This window comes from Chelonoidis abingdonii, chromosome 1 (assembly GCF_003597395.2).
Source record: "Chelonoidis abingdonii isolate Lonesome George chromosome 1, CheloAbing_2.0, whole genome shotgun sequence".
NCBI classification, from domain to species: Eukaryota; Metazoa; Chordata; order Testudines; family Testudinidae; genus Chelonoidis; species Chelonoidis abingdonii.
Genome location: NC_133769.1, coordinates 7,114,738 through 7,139,695, shown reverse-complemented (window position 1 = coordinate 7,139,695; position 24,958 = coordinate 7,114,738). Strand labels below are relative to the sequence as shown.

Below are 24,958 nucleotides of genomic sequence, written 5' to 3'. Positions count from 1 at the left end.
CTAGCAGAATAACTGCAGATTCTTATTGGTAGCTGGCTTCAAGTGATTATCCATATGATTGTCAGTTTAGGTTAATTTTTGTAATTTTCCCGGCCTGTTGGAGATTTTTAATTTGACACAGACCATGCTGCATACAGCAGCAGAGAAAAAGTTTATTAATTTTTTGGTTCATTTAGAATAAGGCCAGGTTGCTCTTGAAATTACACGCAGCTGTCCTAGCAGTGGATAACCTCTTCCGTTTTAGTGTTGTCAGATATTAGAGCTATTGTTTTCAAGCAGCTGGTTAGAACAGAATTGTGCTGTCTCATTACTCCACTCTTTTGGTATCATATATATTAAAATACAGTCATGCATTTTGGCCCATATCCTGCTGCTTGCTCATCAGGGCACATGTGGCCTGAAAGGGTGCATACAGGAAGTGTTAAGGGTATGGAATACCTGTGCAGGGACAGGGTGAAGGGAATACCCATGTATACCACGAAGCTGCCACTTTTCTCAAGGGTAATTAGTCAGTGTGGTCCAGTGGGTAATACACTGAACTAGAACTCAGGAGACTTGCTTCTAGTTCCAGCTCTATTATAAACCTACTGGGGTTACTTTAAGCCAGTGGCCCCAACGCGGTGCCTATGGGTGCCATGGCGCCCGCCAGGGCATCTATGTGCATCCGCGTACTGGCCGGCAGACAAGCATCTACCAAATGCCTCCGAAAAGTGGCATCATCAAGAGGCGTCGCTGCCGAAATGCCGCCAAAAAGCGGCATCACCAAGAGGCATCGCCACCGAAATGCCGCCGAAAAAGTGTCACCGAGAGGCGTCGCCACCAAAATGTCACTGATTTTCGGTGGCATTTCGGCGGTAACACCTCTTGACATTGTCGCTTCTCAGCAGAATTTCGGCAGATGCTTGTCTGCAAGCCACGGTCCTTGGTGGCTCATCGTCCGGCGCCTACCATCCGGAAAAGGTTGGGGACCATTGCTATAGGCAGATTGCTTCTGTTTTCACTGTCCTTGTTTGTAAACTGAAATTACTGATAACTTCTCTGTAAAGTGCTTTGAATCTACAGATGAGAAGAGCTAGGTAGTATTTTTATTATTTTCAGGAAAGGTTATTTCTAAGTCACATTGCAACTCCTTTTTGACCACACAGGTGTTCAAATAAATGAATGCATGAATTTTTATTTTATTTTTACTTTATTTTGCAATGGGAAAAAGTGTATTTTTTTTCCCACATTCCTTATGCTTAAGAGCAACTTACCCTCTTTTTCTTCAAGCCTTCAGAACAAATCTACCATTGGAGAGAGCCCCCAAGACTGGAAAATTTTAGTCCAAGAGATGAAAGTTTCCAAATGACTAGGGGGTAAGAGGGGAAATCATTCTGGATCCTTAATCATTGCAGCCTGCTCTATAATTAGCACAGAAGTTAACTGAGAATCAGGCCTAATAAAACACCTTTTTGCAACTCACGCAGTATAGTAAAGGGAGGGAGAAGGAGCCTTAATATTTCTACCTGTTTTAAGACACCTTAAACTGCTTAAGCAGGGAGGAAGGATAGTCTAGTGAATAGCACATTGGCACTAGGATCAGTGGGTTCAATTTCCCCCTCAGTTACAGACTTCCTGTGTGGTCTTAAACAAATCATTCAATCCCCTAGCTGTAAAATGGGGATATTTCCTTAGTTTACAGGAAAGCTATGAATGTTTGTAAGGTGCTTGGATACTTTGGTGAAGGAAAACAGTTCAAATGAGCCTTCTGGTTTCAAACAGCCTTCGGAAACCTGAGAATTAAGGCCATCCCTTTTACGAAGGAGTCTCAGTGGGACTGCTCATGAGTTTAAAGTGAAGTCTGGATGTAAGCGTTTTGCTGTATCAGGGCCAGAATGAACCTCACGTATTCCTTGCATGATTGAACCCTTACATCAGGAGAGATGGAGAGCAAAGATGGAAAGAACATAAGAACGGCCGCATTGGGTCAGACCAAAGGTCCATCTAGCCCAGTATCCTGTCTACTGACAGTGGCCAATGCCAGGTGCCCCAGATGGAGTGAACCTAACAGATAATGATCACGTGATCTCTCTCCTGCCATCCATCTCCACCCTCTGACAAACAGAGCCTAGGGACACCATTCCTTACCCATCGTGGCTAATAGCCATTAATGGACTTAACCTCCATGAATTTATCCAGTTCTCTTTTAAAGAGACTCTTAATGAAGAAACTCTCTTGTATAACGGTTAACATGATCTTTGCTAGGTCACATCCTTAATGTTGTTTGAGACCCTGCTCATAAAAGACCAATGTCCTATTCTGCCACAGATTATTTTATCCTAAAATGAACACTTATAAAATGTGTTATCTTTGTAATGATTAGCGAAAAGTATGTTAATTTACCAATAACTTATTGGTCCTTTAATGTTCATTCCACCAGAACAACCCTTCTATACTTCACCTATTCTAAACCTCAGAGACTGTGACAATGAAATGAACTGTTAATTATCATTATTATTATTATTATTATTCCAGGAGCACCCATAGGCCCTAATCTGGATTAGACCTAGATCTAGTGTTGTGCAACTATGCAATAAAAGACACTCCCTGACAATGTAAAGAGGTGTCAGGTGGCTCAGAGGGATGAAAAACATAATTGGGATGGAAGAGGAGAAAGAAGAAAAAGGAGGATGACAGCAGTCGGAATGCAAGGCTGTATATATTTTTAACTAAGGTCCTGACCCTGCAGCTCCTTGTGCGTGGTTAGGCTGTGACTCCACATGGGCATAGCAGTCTGCTCAGATGTAAGATGATGCATGATCAGGGCCTAAGTGCACAAATGTTGTTCATTTATTTGATTTTAATAAGATGAGTGAATAACAGACACTAAATAATAGAGCAAAGTGAAAAGTGGGGTTTTCAGCATGGAAAATTTTGACTCTGCAAAAAAAAATAATCAAAAACTGAAATATTTTGGTTCTGAAGTGCTGCCACAGTGCCTCATGGGAGTTGTAGTTTGCTGCCTCCTGCTACCATTCTTGTCTATAAAACGGGCTCCCTATTTGAGGGGACGCAGTTGCGTCATGGAAGTCGCAGGCTGTAGTGCATCCTGGAAGATGTAATCCAACTGGAGAGCCTGCCCAAAAGAGAATGGGGAAATGAGGAAGCTGAACTACAACTCCCATGAAGCACCATGATGGGATATCTTGAAATATTTTGATTTCCAGGCATTTGTTTTTTCAATGAAAAATGTAGATTTTCCATAGAATAAAGGCACTTTTCAGGAAAAAAAATGTGTAGTGTTCGGTCTCAGAAAGAGATTTGAAGGACAGGGCAATGGCCATGGGAGGCCATACGATCCAAGCATATGAGGCAGCATGGGAGGTGTGAGAACGCTCATGAGAGAAATGGATGAAAGAGGCTGCCCTAATTGAGTACGATCACCAAGTCATTACTATGGTGATGGATGGCAGTATTAAACCCAGAGAGAGAGAGGGGAAACTGGTGTAATGCTCCCCCAGGATTCCCACGGTTGTGAGGCATCTCACCACCACCTGCCCTTATGAAGGGGTCGTGTCTATGCCTGTTGCACATCAACTTCCTAAAACCAACAGCTTTTGGCAGCACAAGCACTGCCTTCCCTGCCTCCACAGGCCTCACTCTCTCTGGGCAGGTATTAAAAGGCACTCACCAACCTCCAAGTCCTCGGAGCACTGCCTGCAGCGTCCAGCCCCCTTTCCACTGAACACTGACAGAACTACCCGGCCTGTTGTTCCCGAAGGAATAGCACACACCAGCTTTTAAGATTCAACTCAGGATCATCACTTTGCTTAACACCACAGCACTGAGGTATAGTTGTAGTGAAAACAAGAATAAATTTATTATCAAAGAACAGCGATTCAAGTGAAAGTGGATAAGAATATTGGAAACAAATGGTTACATATGAAACAAAATGTCTTTCTAAAGACTACATATAACTTACAGGTTAACATCCTATCTAAAAAAGTCTATCGCTTCCAAAGTTCTCTTCAGCGTGTTTGACCAAGCCTGAGTGAGACCTCTTTTTCATGAACCAAAACTGCCCTTTTAGTCCCCAGTCAAGGGTGCCCATATGTCTTCTCTGCCCCCAAAGTATAGTCAAGAAAACCTTTGATGTGCATCTCCAGACAGGGTTCCCTCCTGTCTCCTGTGCTACTCTTCCTGAGAGAGGGCAGATCTACACTAATGCTTATTTTGATATAACATATGACATAACTTACACCAACCTAAGTGCTGGTGTGGACAACGCTTGTCAGTGGGAGATGCTCTCCCGCTGACATAGCTACCACCATTCGGGGTGGTGGAGTAATTATGCTGCTGTAGTGATTCTGAGGTAGACTAGCCCTTAAAGTCCTTACATGGTCTTTTATTTGCCTTCAGTTCAGACTGGTGATGGGAAATCCATTGTGAACGAGACAATACTCAGTTCACATGTAAACACATAGGTAGAGCTAGATCTCTTGTCTGACAGGAAACCTGTTTTTTTACCTTTGCCAGTGACCCGTGCCTTGAGACAGACTTTAAGAACGCATTTTACCTGTATATGCATAACTCCTTAAACAGTTAATGTACATAAATTTCACAATGATACTGATGACCAGTGTGATGCTGGCTTTTATTTGAGACCTCACATGCCATTCTTTTGTACATATCCAACTCAGGAGATCCCTGCACTCCCCATTGCAATCCCTTGCCAGTGAACATTAAGAGGTTCTTGGGTCACACCTGGTCATAAAGCAGTGAGATTAGAGACTGGGTAAGTATATTGTCAATGGATACTCTGGTACTGAGGACGATCCAAGTACCTACATAGATGGTATATCTTCTTTGTGCTGAAAGGTAAAAGACCACCCATAGCCTAGATATTCCGTTCCAGAGTAAACAAACACGGAGGTGCAGCAGAATGTGCTTTTTCAGACCATGAAGCTCAGTTCTTTCCATGTTTGTGTTATATCACCAGGCACTGTCTATAAAGAAAAATAAACCAAGTTCAGTCGATGTAAGTCTTTCAGCCAGTAAATGCAAGACCTATATGGCATTTGATTATTTTGACCATTTTTCAGCATGCACGTTAAGTCAGAGCGTGTATGTAATATTGTACTTCTCCACCCTGGAGAGCCAGGGCACTTTAATATGTGCATATACAGATCACAGCACCTTCACTGAATTGCTGATGCCTGCTTAGAACACCTGGCATTTTTTAAGGATCAGGTAATAAAGTAGTCTGATGATTTATGGGGAAATATAAACTAGCTAAGAAACTTGCCCAAAGTTTAGGCCAGATCCTAAGATCCTTTCTCAGATTTTACTCACTCCTTATTCAAGTGTAATGCTGATTGCCGGCAGGCAGGATTGAACTGGGGTACCTCTGGAGCTTAGTGCATGAGCTAAAAGCAAGCTCCTTCTTAGCTAAGACTGGAAAACAGACTCATTTTATCCCTCACTCTAAGTGGTCTTGGTGCCACTAGATGGGACAGAACACCACACCCAAGAGGCATGTGGGTTACACAAGCAAACTTCCAGTGGTTTCCTTCCTGCATAAAGACCACAGGATTTAGCCTCTTTATTAATTATAACCATATATCACTACCTATCCACAGTGCAGGTCTTTCTAATGTCAAATCATGGTGTCACTGAAGTCTCCCAGATTCTGTGCTCAGATACTACAGTGATGAGCACAATATAAGAACCTATGTAGAACAGACTAGGATGTTAAACTTCCCACTGATTCAATGGGGCAAGGCTTTGGCTCATGGAGAATTGCACATGTGGGTAGATCATGTAACCTTTACTCAGATGTGCATATAGATTTAAGGCCCAATGGCCTGATTCTGGTCTCAGAATGACTTCTTGGCTTTGGTGGAGTTGCACAGTTAACCCCAACATGCAGTGTGACTTTTGCCCTAATCCAAATTTAGGGTCAAATTCTGCTGTCAGAAACACACATGTGACTCCTGTCAACCTCAATGGAAGGTTGTGCATCCATAGCTGCGAAGCCAAATTTGGCCCTTAGACTGGTTTCTACATAGCCTGCCCAGCAAGATGTTTTTCATTTTTAACCTATTAAAAATATAAATGGTACCAGGCCAAATTTTGCTAACAGTTTCCCTGGTGTAAATCTACAGGGACTCCACTGAAATCAACAGGCTTGCTCTGAATTTATACAGCTGTGACAGAACTCAGAATTTGGCCTCTTCCTTTAAAGAGCACAACATGTGATGAAACAATTCATAACAATCAAGGGTGAAATCTGGCCCTGTTTAAGTCAATGGCAAAACTCCTGTTGACTTCAATGGGGCCAGAATTTCATCCCAAGATTTTAAGATATAGATTTGATGTGTTTATGGGGTTTTTTTTAACATGCAGTATTAGCATGATGCTGCTTTGGCTCTTTGTGCACCAGTGGGCCTGATTCTCCTCTGATTTGGCCCATTTACACCAATGTAAATCAGGAATAACTCTGTCGAAGTCAATGACGGGGGGGAATCGGGGCCAGTCAGAGGAGAGTCAGGTACAATATCTTTAGTGCAAAAAGAACAGGTTGAGGTGTATGCAGATTTGTATTGGTGTGTGAATGGGACTGAGGCAAGGCCATACTGTAGCTGCCTGTAAAAATCAAATAAAGGCCCAAGTACTACTACGGGAAACACCATTATTTGCCCAGAAGGGTGAAAAAGAGCCAGAGCTGGAATTTAGCCAGGCCTAGGTTTTCCCTTTCTTTCCTCTCCTGCACTAAAGCAGTAATGAGCACTGTTTCTCTTTATCTATCACATTAGTAAACTAGCGAACACCCACTCTCCAGCTTCCTTTTTCAGCCACTTCCACCCACCCATCTCCCTCATTTTTTCCCCTGTGTTTAAAAATACAGAAAGGGAAAGAAAAGAAAAAAAGTGCTGGCCCTAGGAGTAAAAACTGTAACAATTAGTAAAGACACCATCTAAACCAATACTTAGAATCCTCAAAGTCCGAGAGGTGAAAAAGACCCATTCAGTGATTTACCCCATGTTCCTGCCTAAGAAGAATTGCTCCCTACAGTGTATTTTCTAGTGTATTGTCCCATCTGTATTTAAATGCATTGGTGCTTCCGTCACTCTAAGAGAGCTGACTGTCAGGAAATTCATTCTTAGAATCAGCCTAAATTTTCTGTTTCCAGTTATAACCTCTGATCTGTTCTTACACTTCCTTGGTGTTTATGAATCTGAAATAAATAGAAACAATGAGGATTCCTTGTGGCACCTTAGAGACTAACAAATTTATTTGGGCATAAGCTTTTGTGGCTAAAACCTACTTCATCAGTTGCATGGAGTGAAAAATATAGTAAGCAGTATATATATAAAGCATGTGAAAAAATGGGAGTTGCCCTACCAAGTAGGGGGTCAGTGCTAATGAGGCCAGTTCAATTGAGGTGGAAGTGGCCTATTCTCAACAGCTGATAAGAAGGTGTGAGTATCAGTAGAAAGAAAATTACTTTTTGTAGTTACCTATCCACTCACAGTCTTTATTCAGGCCTAATTTGATGGTGTCCAGTTTGCAAATTAATTCCAGTTCTGCATTTCTCACTGAAGTTTGTTTTTGAAGTTTTTGTTGTTGAAGAATTACCACTTTTAAATCTGTTATTGAGTGTCCAGGGAGATTGAAGTGCTTTCCTACTGGTTTTTAATGTTACAATAACAGAATCGTAGAATATCAGGGTTGGAAAGGACCTTAGGACAGGAGCGGCTCCAGGCACCAGCATGCCAAGTGCATGCTTGGGGCAGCAAGCACTGGGGGTGCTCTGCTGGTCCCCGTGAGGGTGGCAGGCAGGCTGCCTTCAGCAGCTTGCCTGCGGAGGGTCTGCTGGTCACACTGGAGGTCTGCCAAAGCCGTGGGACCAGCGGACCTTCTGCAGGCATGGCGCCGAAGGCAGCCTGCCTGCCGTGCTTGGGGCAGCAAAATGCTTAGAGCCACCCCTGCCTCAGGAGGTCATCTAGTCCAACCCCCTGCTCAAGGCAGGACTAATCCCCAATTATTTATTTTGCCCCAGATCCCTAAATGGCCCCCTCAAAGGCTGAACTCACAATTCTGGATTTAGTTGGCCAATGCTTAAACCACTGAGCTATCCCTCCCCCTGGTCTTCATAGCAGAGGGGCATTGCTGGCACATGATGGCATATATCACATATATCACATTGGTAGATGTGCAAGTGAATGAGCCCTTGATAGTGTGGCTGATGTGGTTAGGTCCCTATGATGGTGTCCCTTGAATAGATATGTAGACACTGTTGGCAATGGGGTTTGTTGCAGGGATTGGTTCCTGGGTTAGTGTTTTTGTTGTATAGTTGCTGGTGAGTATTTGCTTCAGGTTGGGGGGCTGTCTATAAGCGAGGACTGGCCTGTCTCCCAAGGTCTGTGAGAGTGAGGGATCGTCCTTCAGGATAGGTTGTAGATCCTTAATAATGCACTGGAGAGGTTTTAGTTGGGGACTGTAGGTGACAGCTAGTGGCCTTCTGTTACTTTCTTTGTTGGGCCTGTCCTGTAGTAGGTGACTTCTGGGTATCCTTCTGGCTCTGTCAACATTTCTTCACTACACCAGGTGGGTATTGTAGTTTTAAGAATGCTTGATAGAGATCCTGTAGGTGTTTGTCTCTGTCTGAGGGGATTGGAGCAAATGCACTTGTATCTGAGGGCTTGGCTGTAGACAACAGATCATGTGATGTGATCTGGATGAAAGCTGGAGGCATGTAGCTAAGTACGGCGGTCGTTAGGTTTCCGGTATCGGGTGGTGTTTATGTGACCATCGCTTATTTGCATTGTAAAAATAAATAAATAAATGAATAAATAAGTGATGTGTAGAGCTGGAAGAGAAGCAATGCAACCCTGAAGTTACTCATGCGTTCTGGATTGCCTGAGGGCATCACGACCACCAGTGCAATTACCATCAGAGGTTCTAGTGAGTAACCACAGATGCTATTTGAACAATTCATTGTACAGTAAGAATGGGATCATACTATACAAGTAAAGTAAGTTTGTGCTGCTAAGGTGAAATTCATCCTGTGATGAATCCTGAAGATCCTGGGCAAGGCCCTTCATGTCACAAAATCCTGAGATATGCTGTGTAGGGGTGGGTTAGGTGTGCCCCACATAGGCCAACATAGAGGGGGGTGCAGGAAGAAGGCCAGAAGAGAAGCCATTGCATGTGTGACAGCCTGGATCTGGTGCCTCCAGGGGACACAGAAGAGCAGTGGAAGCTGTTCTAGCCCATAGACTGACACAGCCGTGGAGTGACCCCCCTGCGAGTTGGCTGTAGGTCGTAGCTGCTTGATCTTTGCTTAGTTCTTCCCAGAGGATGAAACTCACCTGCAGAAAGCTCACACTTTTAGGAGGGAATGTGACAAAATGCCTAATTCTCACCATTCTGGACTGAATGTAAATACCCTAGAACTTATCCCACCATGCTCAGTTCGGGTCACAGAGGAAAATAAGGGCAGAAGGAAAGAGAGAAACATTTGTGGGTATGGATAAAGGAGAAGAGAGATCTCTTCATCTTAGATAAGCTGGAAAATGGGCAAAGCAGAGAGCTACAGGGAGGTTGTACAGAAGATCTGACATGATCAGATGTGAAACCATGCAAGGGGAAAGAAAGGAGGCCAGTGTTAACTAGACAAAGAGCTGTGAATCGGGCTACAAAAGGGTTTCATGAACAATGAATGCCATTTTTAACCAGACCCTGGAGTGTGTGGGGAACTGATGGAGTTGTTGGTGGATGGGATTGATGTGTTAAGAATGTAAGAAAGCAGACAGAATTCTAGAGTCTGGATAGCTTTGGAGCTGGAAAGCCAGAAAGAAGAGTGTTGCAATGATAATGACAAGAGGAGATGCTGATACAAGTGAGGACCTCAACAGGACCTCAACCTCATGGCAGCGATGCAGCCAGGAAACTTTGTGGAGGTGATTTGTAGATATAGGAGGAGAGCTCAAAGTCAAGGCTAGGGGCAATAGAGACCTATGGGAGACCGTAGCTGAGGATGGAGATGGAGGGTGTGGAGTTCTGCGAAAGGATGCTCCTCTTGCCCAAGAGAAATGCAGCTGCCTTTAAGATAATTAGCTGAAGGGAGTAGAGAGGAAACCACAAGGTACCTGGTCAAGTGAAAGTGGACAAGGATGAATGTCTAAAGGGACCGAATGATAGTATAACTGAGTCTCAGCAATGCAAAAGTGTTCATTAATACTGGGCTAGATGCTCAGCTGTTTCAAGGACTCTTGTATAGAGAATACAGGTTTCCTTGAAGGTGTGGGGTGGCGAAAGGGTAGAACATGACAGTCCCAGGGGATGTTCTTGAGGTGACCCTGTGTTCTGTCAGTCTGCCTTCAGTTTGATCAGCTAGCTGGCCTGCAGCACCTTGAGGTGTCCATTTTGCAGGGGCATTACAAAAACTGGGACAAAACACTGGGGACAGGTCGTGAAAACAGGGACATTCTCAGACTAAAACAGGACCTAAAATTAGGCTCCTTAATCCTAGTTTAGGCTCCTAAATAAGCATACTTGAGAACTGAAATATGGATTTCAGCTCCTCTGTGTGATAATCTTGGTCCAACTTTTCAGGAAAACATGATCACCCTAAGCGTGTCCATTATCTAGCTACTGTGCCTGATTTGTGGGCGAGATCAGGGAGCTAGCGGTCCATATTTCTGTCCAGAATTAAGTGTGGGTTCAAAACTGGGCCTGCAAAATGGAGGACTTTTAAACATCAAGCCCATCTTATTTTTTTTCCCCTCTTGCATTTTCTTTGCTTTTGATTGAGAGTGAAAAAAAAAATACAGAAGTCGATGTGGGCAGGAAGTGCTATGAAATAGATGCCACTCTGACTTAAGGTGGTTAGATATTGGTTGAGGCAAAACTCCAGCTGTGTCATTTTTTTTAAAAGTAAACACAGCAGGAAGTCTGTTAACCAATACCAAAATCTTATAGAAACACAGGAACCACCAGGCTAACGAACAAGACAACAAAAGGGCGAAAGGTACTGCAGTTGTATCTCCCTCATCACTATATGGAATGCAACTACTGTTAAAAAGTCTTATGAAAAGATCCACCTGTCATGGAGTGTGGGGGAGTCAGGGCCCTGCACCCCTCCTCCTGAGATTCACCGTGACTCTCAGCCAGCCAGTAAAACAGAAGGTTTATTAGACGACAGGAACACAGTCCCAAGCAGAGCGTGTCGGTACAACCAGAACCCCTCAATCAAGTCCTTCTGGGGGGTTCGGGGACCTAGACTCCAGCTTGGGGTTCCCTGCATTGCACCACGCAGCCCAAACTGAAACTAAATATTCCTCGAGCAGCTTTCTTCCCCCTCCCCCTGCACCTCCTCTCCTTTGTTCAGTCACTTCTCCCAGCCCCCCTCCTGGCCCAGGTTACAGCTCAGGTAGCTTCCTTCTCAACCCCAATGTAACATCCTGGCAACATTCCCAGGTCAAATCCACCCTGCTCCTTCAAACCACCATCCAGTCAAATTTTCTTAGAAAAAAACTAAGACCATGAGAAATATTTTCATGAAATAAAAAAAAATGCAGTGGAAAATAGTTGTTTTTAGACAATTAAATATTCCCCTGTGGTTTTTGCCACCCAGATGTTGCAGCACTGGGGTAATGCAGGAGGTGAAATTAACTAGGAACAAAAGCAAAACTGACCAGTCAATTTTCCTTATGCATAGCTGAGCAAAAGGCAAAAAGTAAACAAGCAGCAGAAATAGAGGAAAGTAAATATAGTGTTTGTACATCTTTCTGTTGGAATAGGTAAGGATGTGTTTGTGTTTAGGGCATCAGAGGTGGCAGTATGTGGAATAATGGCAAGAGAAATGGTTATACAACTGCTGAGTAGACAGGGAATTCAGCAAGGTTTTAGTCACTGAATATCTTTGCAGTCCCCCTATTGGCGTTCCTGGTTTGCCTCTCCCTGTGTCTGCAGAAGTAGCAGAGGAGTCAAACCAGCCCATAAAAATTACTGGTCTCCAAATTAATTGCTAGTGATGTTCCCATTGCCTATTAGGGAACAAGGCAAGTACCCAGCATCTAGGAAAGATCCCTTTTGCATGGAATAATCCTTATCTTGCAGGAAGTCCATCTCTTGGGAATGAAGAGTATTAATCCTTCCCTTAACATTTCAGTGTTGCTTTAAGGCTGCCAAACACCATTAGACTTGTCTCCAGCTGTCCATTGTTCAACCCCTGAGATCTGTCTCTCCTTCTCCTTCTCTCCTGTAGTGTGGGCTGAAGCCGTGGGTCAGATCTTCAACTGCAGTATCTGCCTAGTTACATTAACGTCACTGGACCTAATTTAAACCAGCTGGGGATTTGGCTCAGTCTAGGTGCTACGTCTTTTCTTTTTCACACAACAAGCATAAGATGAATGTGATATACAGGACGTCACACTGGGTGATCTAATGAACCTTCTGGCCTTAAACTCTGTGACATCACATGAGCATGGTGGAGTCCAAATAACCCTGTGTACTAGCCTTATATAGCATGCAAAGCCTAACTACCTTCATGCCCTGCTGCTGTGGCATATCTCTAAACATAGAACACAGAGACCATCACTAGATGCTCCACAAACTATTTAAAGGGAAATTACCCATCTCCTGAATGCTGCAGTGGGCTGCTCTGAACCCTGTACCATCTTTTCCACATGGCAGAAACATTCAATGCCTTTTCTGGCTGAACTGTATCCAGATCAGTGGGAGTGTTGGCCTGATACTGAGTTAGGGATCCTCTAGGTGTGGGAATCAAATTTGATTGTAAACTTTTTGGAGGTCTTCACCACATAGAATCTCATTCTGTAACATTCCCAAAAGTGACAACTGGCTCCCTCCAGTCCCCCTCACTCCTCCTCCACCCCCTCTAAGCCACTGGCTGCAAATGCTACGGCTGGCTGTGGAGAAAAGGGAAATTAAATAGCTATTCCAATTCCCTTTCGGCCCTTCTCCCATTGCCCAAGACAGGCTGAAAAAGGGACTGTCCCACCCAAAATGCTTTCAGATGGTCTCTTTATAAAAATATTGGTTTTAGCTCTTTTGCACTACCAGTTGATGTATACTCCTAAAATGAAAATGACAAAAGGGAATTATTTACATATGTTCTTTCCTGAATTTCAGGACAGAGAGAGAGAAAATTTGGCCCTGATCCTGCAAGGATTTATGCATGTACTCATAGGCACCAACTTTTCAAAGTGCCAGGGGGTTCACGACCCCCCCCCCAGCTGTGCCCCAGGCCTCGCCCCCACTCCACCCCTTTGCCCAAGGCCCCACCCCTGCCCCTTGCTCCTTCCCGCTCCCTCCCAGCCTCCTTGCACACTGCGAAATAGCTGATTGTGATGGGTGGGAGGCGCAGGAAGGGAAGGGGAGGTGCCGATCGACAGGACCTGCCAGCATGTGGGAGGCACTGGGGGGTGGCGAGAGCTGATGGAGGAGTGCCAGTGGGTGCTCAGCACCACTGTTTTTTCCCCATGGGTGCTCCAGTCCCGGAGCAGCTACGGAGTCTGCGTCTATGCTCATTTGCTCATCTTTAGTCACTGGAAGTAATCCTGTTGAACTCAGTTTGGGAGCCCAGAAGTCATGGGACTACTCCTGGTGTGTAAAGATCGGCATGTGTCCAATTGTTTTTCAGCTGGGAAGCATCCCTTTGAGGGTTACATTTTTCACCCACAATGCCGGCTCCTCTATCTGTTTGTGGTCACAAATGAGAAAGCTAAAGGTGCAAATACTCAGATTTTTGCAACTGCTGTTTTGCCAGCAAAAGGGAGCTAATTTATGCCATCTCAATATGGCTGGAAATAGATCCCATCCTCTCCACAAACTGTGAATTTAGCTACTGAAAAAAGAGCTGAAATGTTTAAAATCTCCCCTCGGGTAGACCTTGATTCAGCAAAATACTTCCGCACATGCTTAAGCCCATTCTGAAGTCAACCATGCTAAGCGTGTGATTATGGCTTTGCTGAATAAGAGCCTTGGTCCGTACATTCCACGTTGTTCAAGTTCATCTGCTTAAGACTATTAAGTCTACTGCTTCCTAATATAGTGAAGAAAGAGTTGCTCTTCCCATTTTCCCAGGTGTGAGGATTGCACTGGGGCTGCAGTTGGAGACAGAGGCCAAGGCACCTGCCTCAAGCAGCAGTGCATATGCCCAGAAGCAGAAACTTAGGCACCAAAGCAACTTTTACAGCAAAACTTTAGGTGCCCAGTGAGTTTTGGCAGCCATCGGGTTAGGCAGCAGCTGACGGGGGTTTGTGGATTGCAGTAGTCCCTAAAACTGGGACTTAGATGCCAAAGTTCCTTTGTGGATCTGGCCCTTAGGGCTGGTCTACACTAGGGGAGGGGATCAATCTAAGATACGCAACTTCAGGTAGCGTAGCTGAAGTCAAAGTATCTTAGTTCAACTTACCTGTCCATCCTCATGACAGCAAGTCGACTGCCACGGCTCCCCCGTCAACTCAGCTTACTCCTCCTGCCGAGGTGGAGTACGGGTGTCGATTCGGGGATCAATTTAGCATGTCTAGATGAGACACGATAAATCAATCCCCGATAGATTGATTACTACCCGCCAATCCGGTGGGTAGTGTAGACGTGGCCTTAGTCTCTTTGTGCCTCAATCCCCTTCTGTAAAATGGCGGTAATAGCACTGCCTAGTTCACCAGGGTGCTGGGAGTATACATTTGTTAAAGGCTGTGAGGTGCTCAGATTGCATGTTGATAGACACCATATAAGTGTCTTAGATACGTCACTTTACTGTGAGACCTGGGTTTAAATCCCAACTCCGCCACAGACTTCCTGTGTAATGTTGGGTGAGTCACTGAATCCCTTTGTGCTTAATTCCCCATCTGTGAAATGGAGACTATGGTGCTTCCTTCTCTCTGTCTTTCTTGTTAGCTTAGAGGATAAGCTCTTCAGGGGCAGGAGCTGCATCTTAATATTGCAATGGGGGCATTAGGTTCACCTGTCATCTGCTACCGCTACTGCTCTCCTGCACCATGCCACGATATCTGCCAGAGGTCCAGTCCCGTCCAGCTTCAAGCTTTCTGAGTAGTTAATAAAGAAGTGGTTTTATATAGGCATTTAGCTACAGAAAATAGGAGGATGTTAGAAGTTGGAGATGAAGCAAAGAATTAGATCATCCAACCCTCCCCTACGCCAGGACTGGGTATGTACTATATGCCCTCTGCTTTCATCAAGTTATCAGGTGCCCACTCTCTGTCTCCCCCCAGACGCTTCGGTGGGGACTTCACACATTTCTATGAGTCTTACTGGGGAGAAAAAGTGAGCCTGCAGTTATTGTTCTTTGTAAAGCAATGGAATAAAAAGTTAGTGCACACAACACAAAAGACTCACGCAGATCCCTGATGAACCCTCTCCCAGATATGATCTGTTTCCTTCTGCTGCAAAGGGCCCACACAGCCATGTAAAATATCCTCTCATTTGCTGATGACTGCTTGATTGCCATGACATTTCAATTTCTAGAACCTCTGAGTGATAGATCAGCTTATGGGAAGTGCCCTGAATGTCCCCAATCCAGGGCTCCAGTTCTGTATAACTAATATGTGCTAAGAGTCTCTAAAATTGATTTTCAATAGAATATAGTGACATGCTGTTGAGGTCAGTTACTGCGCAGCCAGCCAGGGCTACAGTAAATGCTATTTTCCATTGGAAAGAGGGTTTTCAACTCTCCAGCAGAATACAGACCTGGATCCTAACACTGATGGTGTATGAGGGGTGAGCCCTAAGGCTGGTACTGATTTGAGATCTGATAACTCTTCAAAACTGATTTTTTTAAAAACTTTGACCTTTGTTGTCAACATGATGGACCATGTTCATTGCTAAAGTAAATGCATCACTTCAGTGGATTACACTCGTGATGAATTTAGCCCAATACTTTTCACCTAAGTGAAGTTTTTCTAAATATTTGAGAAAATGATTTAGCTGCATTTGGGGTATTTCTGTGCCAAGAAGCTATAGAACAATATTTAGATTGCTTTGTTGATTTTCATGTTCAAAGATTCCCAAAGTGCTGTATTATACTTTTTAATCATAAGAATGGCCATACTGGGTCAGACCAAAGGTCCGTCTAGCCCAGTATCCTGTCATCTGACAGTGGCCAATGCCAGATGCTTCAGAGGGAATGAACAGAACAGGGAATCATCAAATGATCCATTCCTTGCCATCATGCAGTGACTGTAAGCCAGTGCTGCTCAGCATGGCATCAGTGGACCACTTAATGGTGATCACAGCCCTTCCTGAGGGCCCACAGAGTGGACTGTTTTGAGAGCCAAACAGTAGGGAATTAGGGTGTTGGGACATGTACCCATTAAGGGATCTTTCTCTTGCCAGGTCATTAGCAGAATGAAAAAAATGGAGAATTGATGGTGTAAACAAATGCATAGTGGAACCAAACTCCTACTGTGCTATTTATATAACAGATTAATCTCCTCACTCCAAGTGGGCAGGGTCAGCCTCTAAAAAGATGGGTTTCTACCTACTTCATATTTGAACAGGCGAGAGCAGAAGATTGCAGATGTTTTGAGTGTCAGCCACAGGCTGTCTTCAGGGTTCTGTTAGTTTGCCCTGATGCCCATTACTTGGCACAGGCATTTATATTTACATCTTGCTGCCAGAATTCCTCAGGTTAGTTTTTTTCCCCTCCCAGTTTAGCTAGGCCTCTTATTTCAGGGAAGTAGGAAATGTTTGAATAGTTGAAGACAAAGAAAGAAGAACAATGCATTTGTTTCTTGTGGGGAGACTACTATCTATTTGGACTGGGTTTTTCCATCAATTCAGGCTAAGTCACTCCTCTTCCTGATGCCTCATCTTCTTTAATATCATGGACCCCTCTCCTAATAAGTAACTTGGAGGGGGTTTCTACTCACTGGGCTCTTGGTGCTGCTCCATTTCTGTTCCCATCCTGTTTGTTGCCATGCAAACATATCCAAGCCTGGGTCGATAATGAGGATGGCCTCACCAGCTTCCCTCAAGGACCTATCTTTCTAATACTGATCTATCTCCAAGGGGGCTGAAGCAAACTCCAGAGATATCTTTCCCAAGACCTGAGGAGAGATGGATGGTGCTAATTCCCTGTATTATCCTGCAGTACAGAAACTAATTTCAGATATTCCATCCTGTGATTTACCCTCCCCAGCAATTCCTGGGAAAGCTACAAATCACAGATGCTTCCGAAAATGGTTTCTCCTACTTGCAAGCAGCATCACACACTGAGATCTTATAGAGAAACACGGGGATAGTCTTTTGAAGTGACCCTAGGAGCTTTCAGATTTTCACCTACCACAGACTGACCATCATCGGTGCACTGCCTAGGGTCTTATGAAGGGCTCATGGAGTTTTCTTTCTCCTAGGCATAAGACCCCTCTCAAGGTATCCAAAGGCTTTCCACTTTCTTAGACATAGTACCTGAGTGCCTGTGTGATTCCTCCTAGAGCTCAGTCTGTCTCAGCCAGATTAGCAGCTACACAAGCTGCTGATCACCGGGCACTTCACCTAAAATTGGGAGGAGAACCTTCACAATAATGCCAAGCTTATGGACCGTCCCTATACTGGTCCAACTTATCTGAGAAATCCCTTGACGAGCCCCTTAAAAGATCTAGCAGCAAATAAACAAGCCCTATTGCCTATGCAAGAAAAGAGCAGGTGTCCCAGCCTTCGAAGGTGCTGAGCTGTGAGTCTTAAGCACCTTTGAAAAATCAGGCCTGAAGCATTTGTCCCAAATCTTGTTTCAAGCCCAATCCTAATTGTAGATGTTTGTCTTTCTTTTCCAAACCAGGAAGAAGAGGGTTTTACCATATTTAGATGGCAAGAGGATCTGCCAGAGGCTAGGGTTGTGGGACACAGTCATGCATTTACAAAGACTCCTTCTGACTGTTGCAGTCACCCACTACTTCTGCACAGCGCTGGGGGATGGACTCTCATCTCTCCAAATTGCCTGGTAAGACGGTCGCCATTTTGGCAAGTGGCTGCGGCCCGGTTTTGTTCCGACTCCCCCATTCATTCTCCTTTCTCCCACCTCCTTAAACAGAGAGTCCAGGGTTTTAAAGGCAGCCCAGCCTCAGGAGCAGTGACAATGAGAGACAGCAGTGACATTGCTCCGTGTTTTCTACAGATGTGATGAAAAGGAAAACCCATCTAGTTAGAGACTGACCTTGTCTATCAGTAAAATTCCATTTACAGGTAAGAAAAATGGCTTTATTTACCCTATCCTCCTTCGTGTGACCTTTGAGGTCAGCTGGGTTGTTTTTACTGTCAGTCCATAAGAGCACTGGTGGCTGGGTGATCTCAGCTGTCCGTTCTGGACTGTGAGATTTATTTCCACTCATAGTCCATGAAAGGCCTGGTTTGGCTTTCAGAGCACAGTGCAAGGTGTATCCTTTTAATCAACTGGTTGACTGATGCTGCAACTAAGCTGTTCAAAAGGCAGCAAGAGGTTACAGACAAGGTTTGCCATTTGTGGACCGTGCGCATGTGTCGATTCTGTTTATTTTAGGCTTTTGTACTGCTGCCCATGACCATATCTGAGCACTTTCTGTGCAAAAATAGATTAGCAATACCAAAATCCCTCCCAGTAAATTTCATACAGTCTCTGGCACGTCTTACTTTTCGGTGTATAAAAAGCTCTGCTTCAGAGAGGGTGTTTGTGTGTATAAGTGAGATGTGGTGGTTGTCCTTGTGAACATTGTTCGGTTAGGGTGGGAAGACCTTTCTAACGTGAGAAAGTTTTTCAGTGTTTTCTAAAAATGATCAGACTCTGTATTCAGCTCATCTTTTCTGGAAGTTTAGATCCCCTTAACTGGGAATGCTTTGCCTCCAGCTCTCACACATTTATTTCTGGGCTTTGTGACCTTCATTGTCCCAGAGAATCACACTGTTTTAGGGGGTTCATAGATGGAAATTCACTCTCTTATGTTGATAGGACCTGAGCCATAAATGCACAGGTGCCGACTTTTCAAACTGCGGAGGGAGGGAGAGGCAGGTCCCTCCTCCACTCCACCCCTTCCCCCAACCCCCACCACTGCCCCACCTCTTCCCAGCCAGTTCCGCCCCCTCTCCTGAGTGTGCCACATCCTCACTTCTCCCCTCTCCCTCTCAGCTTCCCTGCATGCCACAAAACAGCTGATTGCTGCGGGTGGGAGGTGCGGGGAGGGACGAGGAGGTACTGATCTGTGGGGCCCACCAGAGGGCTGGAGGCACTGGGAGAGGTGGGGGAATTGCTGAAAAGAGGGCTGCTGTTGGGTGCTCAGCACCCACCATTTTTTCCCCATGGGTGCTCTAGCTCCAGAGCACCCACTGAGTCAACGCCTGTGCATTAATGGCTCTGACAACTAGATGCAAAGTCTTAAACTGGCAGCTGTAGTGGACTGGGAGACATTGGAGGGGCCAGACCAGAGTCTTGAGCTTTTATGCTTTGTATGGGACCTAGATATGACTATGGTGGGCACCCAATAATCTGTAAATAAAGAGTTATTCCATTGACATGATTATCACTTTGCGATATCTTTTCACTGCAAGCTGTAGAAGAGCTACAAGAGGAGAACAAATAAGTTGCTCTTCGGCTGTGTGGTATTTCTTAGTGGCTTAACGTATCTTAGGCCACATCTACACAACCCATCTTAAATCAGCATGCAGCCACCTCAGTGACAGCATTGCTTGTGTATGTCTACACTTGGCTCCTTGTGTCAGTGTGCATCCTCACCAGGAGCACTTGTATTGATTGCACTGTCAGTGTGGGGCACTGTGGGATGGCTCCTGAAAGCCAGTAACCAGGGCCAGCTCCAGGCACTAGCTAAGGAAGCAGGTGCTCGGGGCAGCCAATACCAAGGGGCGGCACTCCAGCTGCTACTGGGGCGACATGTCTGGTTCTTCGGCGGGAATTCAGCGGCGGGTCCCTCAGTCCCTGTCTGAATTGCCGCTGAAGAGTGGAGCGGTGCGATCGTGCTGCCATGGCTTTTCCTTTTTTTTTTTAGCTGCTTGGGGCGGCAGAAAACCTGGAGCCGGCCCTACCAGTAACAATGGACATAAGCAACGCAGTGTCTATACTCACACTGGGTTGACCTACCTACAATGGCCTTGACTCTACGCCACCTTTGGAGGTGGAGTTATTAAGTTGGCATAGCAGGGCGGTTACATCAGCAGAGGTGAAATTTAAATGCAGTTAGGTTGGCATAAGCTAACTCTGTAGTGTAGAGCAGGCTTTAGATGTCTATGCACAAATGGAAGGAGTATGGGGAATAAACAGGAAGAACTGGAAGTATAGTACGTAAGCTAAATTCTGATTTAATTGGCATCAATTGGTGGGATAAATCTTATGACTGGAATATCGGTATAGAGGGGTGTAGCTTGTTCCAGAAGACCATATTCAAAAAATAGTTATCCATAGCTTGCTGTCAAACTGAAAGGTCATAACTCGTGGGGATCTGCAGGGGTCTCCACATCTTTCTTGAAATGCGGTGCCCAGAACTGGACACAATACTCCAGTTGAGGCCTAACCAGCGCAGAGTAGAGCGGAAGAATGACTTCTTGTGTCTTGCTCACAACACACCTGTTAATGCATGAATATGTTAGTGGCTGTTATAAAGAGGATGGTGATCAATTGTTCTCCATGTCCACTGAAAGTAAGAAAAGAGGTAATGACTTGACATGCAGCAAAGGAGATTTAGGTTAGATATTAGGAAAATCTGTCTAACTGTACAGATAATTAAGCATTGGAATAGGTTTCCAAGGGAGGTTGTCAAATCCCCATCGTTGGAGGATTTTTAAGACCAAGTTAGACAAACATACGTCAGGTCTAGGTTTGCTTGGTCTTGCCTCAGTGCAGGGAGTGGATTAGATGACCTTTCGAGGCTCCTTCCAGCCCTATATTTCTGTGAATCTATGATTCCGTAATTGTTCTCTCTCTGGCCCTCCAGAAAGATCTGGATCCAATGAGCAGCATTTTCACTTCAAAGGTTTGCCAATAAATGTCAGCTACCCAGTGATCTGATGCTGGTATCATTTCCATGTTTCATATAAATGGCGCTTCAGTTTTTCACAGCATCATGTTTCACTTTCAGGTTTCCAATAGACTGGTGTTTCCAAAACTCAGTGTTTCCCCACTGTGTTCTGTTCTGTGAGCGTGTGACTGCTCATAAACTAAAGGAGAGGGTATCCTGTGAATATGACTTGGTTTCACTCTTGCTGTAGTTCCAATGTGTGGTTATATGTGAGCTAGTGTTGAATCAGTGGTACTCTGAAGCCAGCTGAGTGCATTTCCAGCAAATGCCTTGTGATTGGTTAAGTCACACCTAGAATATTAGCGTTGGATGGGACCTTAGTAGGTCATTTAATCCAACTTGCTGCTCAAAGCAGGACTAGTCCTCTATCAGATTTTTATCCCAGTTCCCTAAATGGCCCACTCAAGGATTGAACTCACAACCATGGGTTTAGCAGGCTAATGCTCAAACCACTTGGCTGTCCCTCCCCCCTAAACCTTAAAATCAACACATCTAGTTATGTTACCTCACTCATGCGTAGCCTCGTGACAGTTTTGTGCTAGTCAAGCAACTTGCTAGGCAGAAGAGGAAATCATAGAGCTCCTTTTCAGATGGATAAGTAGCTGCTAGTTTGCCCCCTGACTACCAGTGATGCTAGTTGAAACAAAGAGAACTTTTAGATTCCCCAAATATCATTTCTCTTTTCCTCAACACAGGATCTGTCATGTCACCCTTTCTTCGGATTGGCTTATCAAACTATGACAGCGGCCCCTACCTGCCATCACAAGGGGAGGTGATTAATCCTTATTGTGCGGTGATGGTCAAAGAAGCAGAGGAATCAGGTAAGCATATACATGTTAAGATATACATCTTATATGGCTGTTATAGATGTGTGCCTCTCTGCATTGCTACTTGTGCGTAAAATGTGCGCTGAGATCCTTATAAGCATTCGTAGCATCTTTTAATAACAAACTTTAAAAACAATAGTATTCCATAGAATAATTCCTCCATCATGCACGGCTTGACTGGGCTCACTGGGGCCTTCAAGACCATGAGGTATTTAAAATGTAACCTAGAAAAGTCCTCATCTTTTCTGTGGGCTCATGGGTGCTGAGGCTATAGACCCCAGCATGCATTGCTCCAGAATTAGCTGAGCCAAGTCATGTTTCATTTTTATTCAAATTAGGTGCAAATTGCCTGCGTATAACTTAAAACGTTCATTCCATTTTTAGAGATGCAGCCAGGTGCAGCCGTTTCTCTGTTTGAAGAAGCCTGGGAAATCTCGCTCAAACAGGCAGAATTGTGTAAAACTGAATGAACTGTTTAGCATAATCACTGCCCATATAAGATATATTTTTGAGGGGGTTTTGCACTTAGGTATGAAGAGAAAACACTGGAGTAGCCAGTTTTCCAGCTCCAAATGCATGCATTGTTACAGTTTTGATAGTGGAATGACTAATCGGAGACAGTCCAGCGGAGGGCAACAAAAATGATCAGGGGGCTGGGGCACATGACTTATGAGGAGAGGCTGAGGGAACTGGGCTTATTTAGTCTGCAGAAGAGAAGAATGAGGGGAGATTTGATAGCTGTTTTCAGCTACCAGAAGGGGAGTTCCAAAGAGGATGGAGCTCGGCTGTTCTCAGTGGTAGCAGATGACAGAACAAGGCGTAATGGTCTCAAGTTGCAGTGGGGGAGGTCTAGGTTGGATATTAGGAAACATTATTTCACTAGGAGGGTGGTGAAGCACTGGAATGGGTTAGTTAGGGAGGTGGAGGAATCTCCATCCTTAGAGGTTTTTAAGTGCCAGCTTGACAAAGCTCTGGCTGGGATGATTTAGTTGGTGTTGGTCCTGCTTGGAGCAGGGGGTTGGACTAGATGACCTCCTGAGGTCTCTTCCAACCCTAATATTCTATGATTCTATGATTTATATGGGCCGTAATCCTGAAGCCATTTTCACACATGCCTTTAAGCATTAGGACAGTCCCAATGAGATTACTCACATGTCTAAAGTTGCTCACATCCATAAGTATTTGCAAAATCAGGTGATAATTATTGTTCAAGAATTTCTTGTATTTACTGTTGCATTTGATCATTGTCTATTTTAATCATTAGACTAATTGCTGGCCACTGCCTACCATGCTGACCATTGTCTCATTATTTCCTTGTATTCCCCCATCTGCCTGTATCCATCTGTAGTCTCTTGCCTTATACTTAGATTGTAAACTTTTGGGGGTAGGAACCATCTTTTTGTGATCTGTTTGTACAGCACCTAGCACAATGGGATCCTGGTCCATGATGGGGGCTCTGAGATGCTACAATAATAATAATTCAGGTGACTGTCTTAGAAATCTACCTGCCTGAGGAGTCTCTTTATATCACAAGCTCTGCAAGGTGTTACAGCAGTTAGTAAAAGAAGATTTTTACACTTTTAAAGCAATTAATTCAACAGTTGACTGTGGGTTGTTGTTTTTTTAAGAAAATGTGGACTTTCTTTGTCTATGCAGTGTTAAAATTGACCCTTTCATAATATATTTTAAATGATTTTGGAAAATGTAGGGATATCAATGCATGTAGGTTGAAAACAATGGATGCCACCAGATCCTTAGGATCTTAAAACTCACAGCCTTGATTGAAAGCAATACTTTCTCATTCAGCTTTATCCGTAGCCGGGGTGTCTTCTTCAGTGAATCCTTTAAAGGAGCCACAACTCAGACTGAAGCCTCTGTCAGTTCAGAAGAGAATAAAATAAATTTGGGGAATCTTGGTTTATTCCATGAGAGAAGACTCTGAAGTTATGTCCCTTGCTTAACAGATTATTGTTCATTGAGTCCCGACAATGTTCTCAGCTTTGTGCCAGACATAAATAGTGACAGACTGTGATTGAGGGATCACTTGGTGCCAACTGGCAGAGGGGTGCCCAGGGCTTTCCAGGGATTCCCTTGGTCAAATATGTGCATTATTGTTCACCAAAGAGTGGCATGTGAAGTCTCAAGTAAGAGCCAGTAGCCCACTGGTCGGCATAATCATTGCAAAATGTATACACGTACAATATTGATGAATGTATATATCCATACTGAAAATTATGTTCTGAATATCTGGGAGTTAAGGTCACCAGGAGATGACAAACCTTGGACATATTCCTTTCAGGCAGGCAGAAACAGAAGCTCATCTCTGGGTCTAGCCATATGTATATTGTATGTCTTACAATGGATGCATATTTGCACACAACCCAGATACCAGTGGAAAGATTGTGAAATCTACAAGAAAGAAAACAACAGCGGGGTGTGTCCTGATTGTGACTAAAGACAAATGGCTGCTAGGGATACAAGGAAGCACACAGGATTGTTCATGGAGGATGCAAGCTGACACCATGTTTGTTGTAGGAAAGTGGGGTCACCATCAGCCTGGCTGGCAAATGGTGAAAGGTTTTGGGGTGAGCATTGCTCTGCGAGGCAGGCTCGTATCTAGTTAACAAAGTCTAGATTCTAGAATGCATGCTATGATTTAACTTTTCTGTAACCATTTGTTTCCAATACTGCTGTTCTCATAGACTCATAGACTTAAGGTCAGAAGGGACCTTTATGATCATCTAGTCTGACCCCCTGCACAACGCAGGCCACAGAATCTCACCCACCCACTCCTGTAACAAACCCCTAAACTATGTCTGAGCTATTGAAGTCCTTAAATCATGGTTTAAAGACTTCAAGGTGCAGAGGATCCTGCAGCAAGTGATCCTTTTCCAGGTTTCCCCAAAATCAACAGGGTTCTGTCCATTGATGCCTAGAACATTCCTTGAAAGTTTGGAATTGATCAGATGCATGATGCAAATGTTATTGTGTTACATCCAACCAGACACACACATGCCATCAAGTTGAGTGAGCTCAGCAAATAAAACATAAATGTTTGCAGATGAAAACCTATCAAGAACTGAAAAAGATTGCTTCAATAGG

At 44.3% G+C, this 24,958-nt stretch overlaps 1 protein-coding gene across 2 annotated transcripts in view; it reads left to right on the top strand.

Annotated features, from left to right (window-relative positions):
* PRKCQ (protein kinase C theta) overlaps nt 1-24,958 on the top strand; it is a 99,013-nt gene that overhangs the window by 5,453 nt on the left and 68,602 nt on the right. Inside the window, exons 2-4 of one of the 2 annotated variants that reach the window (XM_032773572.2) lie at nt 17,810-17,971; nt 18,062-18,213; nt 21,725-21,850. In XM_032773572.2, coding sequence (XP_032629463.1) covers nt 21,733-21,850 — 118 coding nt within the window. In that variant the 5' untranslated portion in view covers nt 17,810-17,971; nt 18,062-18,213; nt 21,725-21,732. The remainder of the gene's footprint in view (nt 1-17,809; nt 17,972-18,061; nt 18,214-21,724; nt 21,851-24,958) is intronic. The other variant, XM_032773573.2, reaches the window with a different exon arrangement.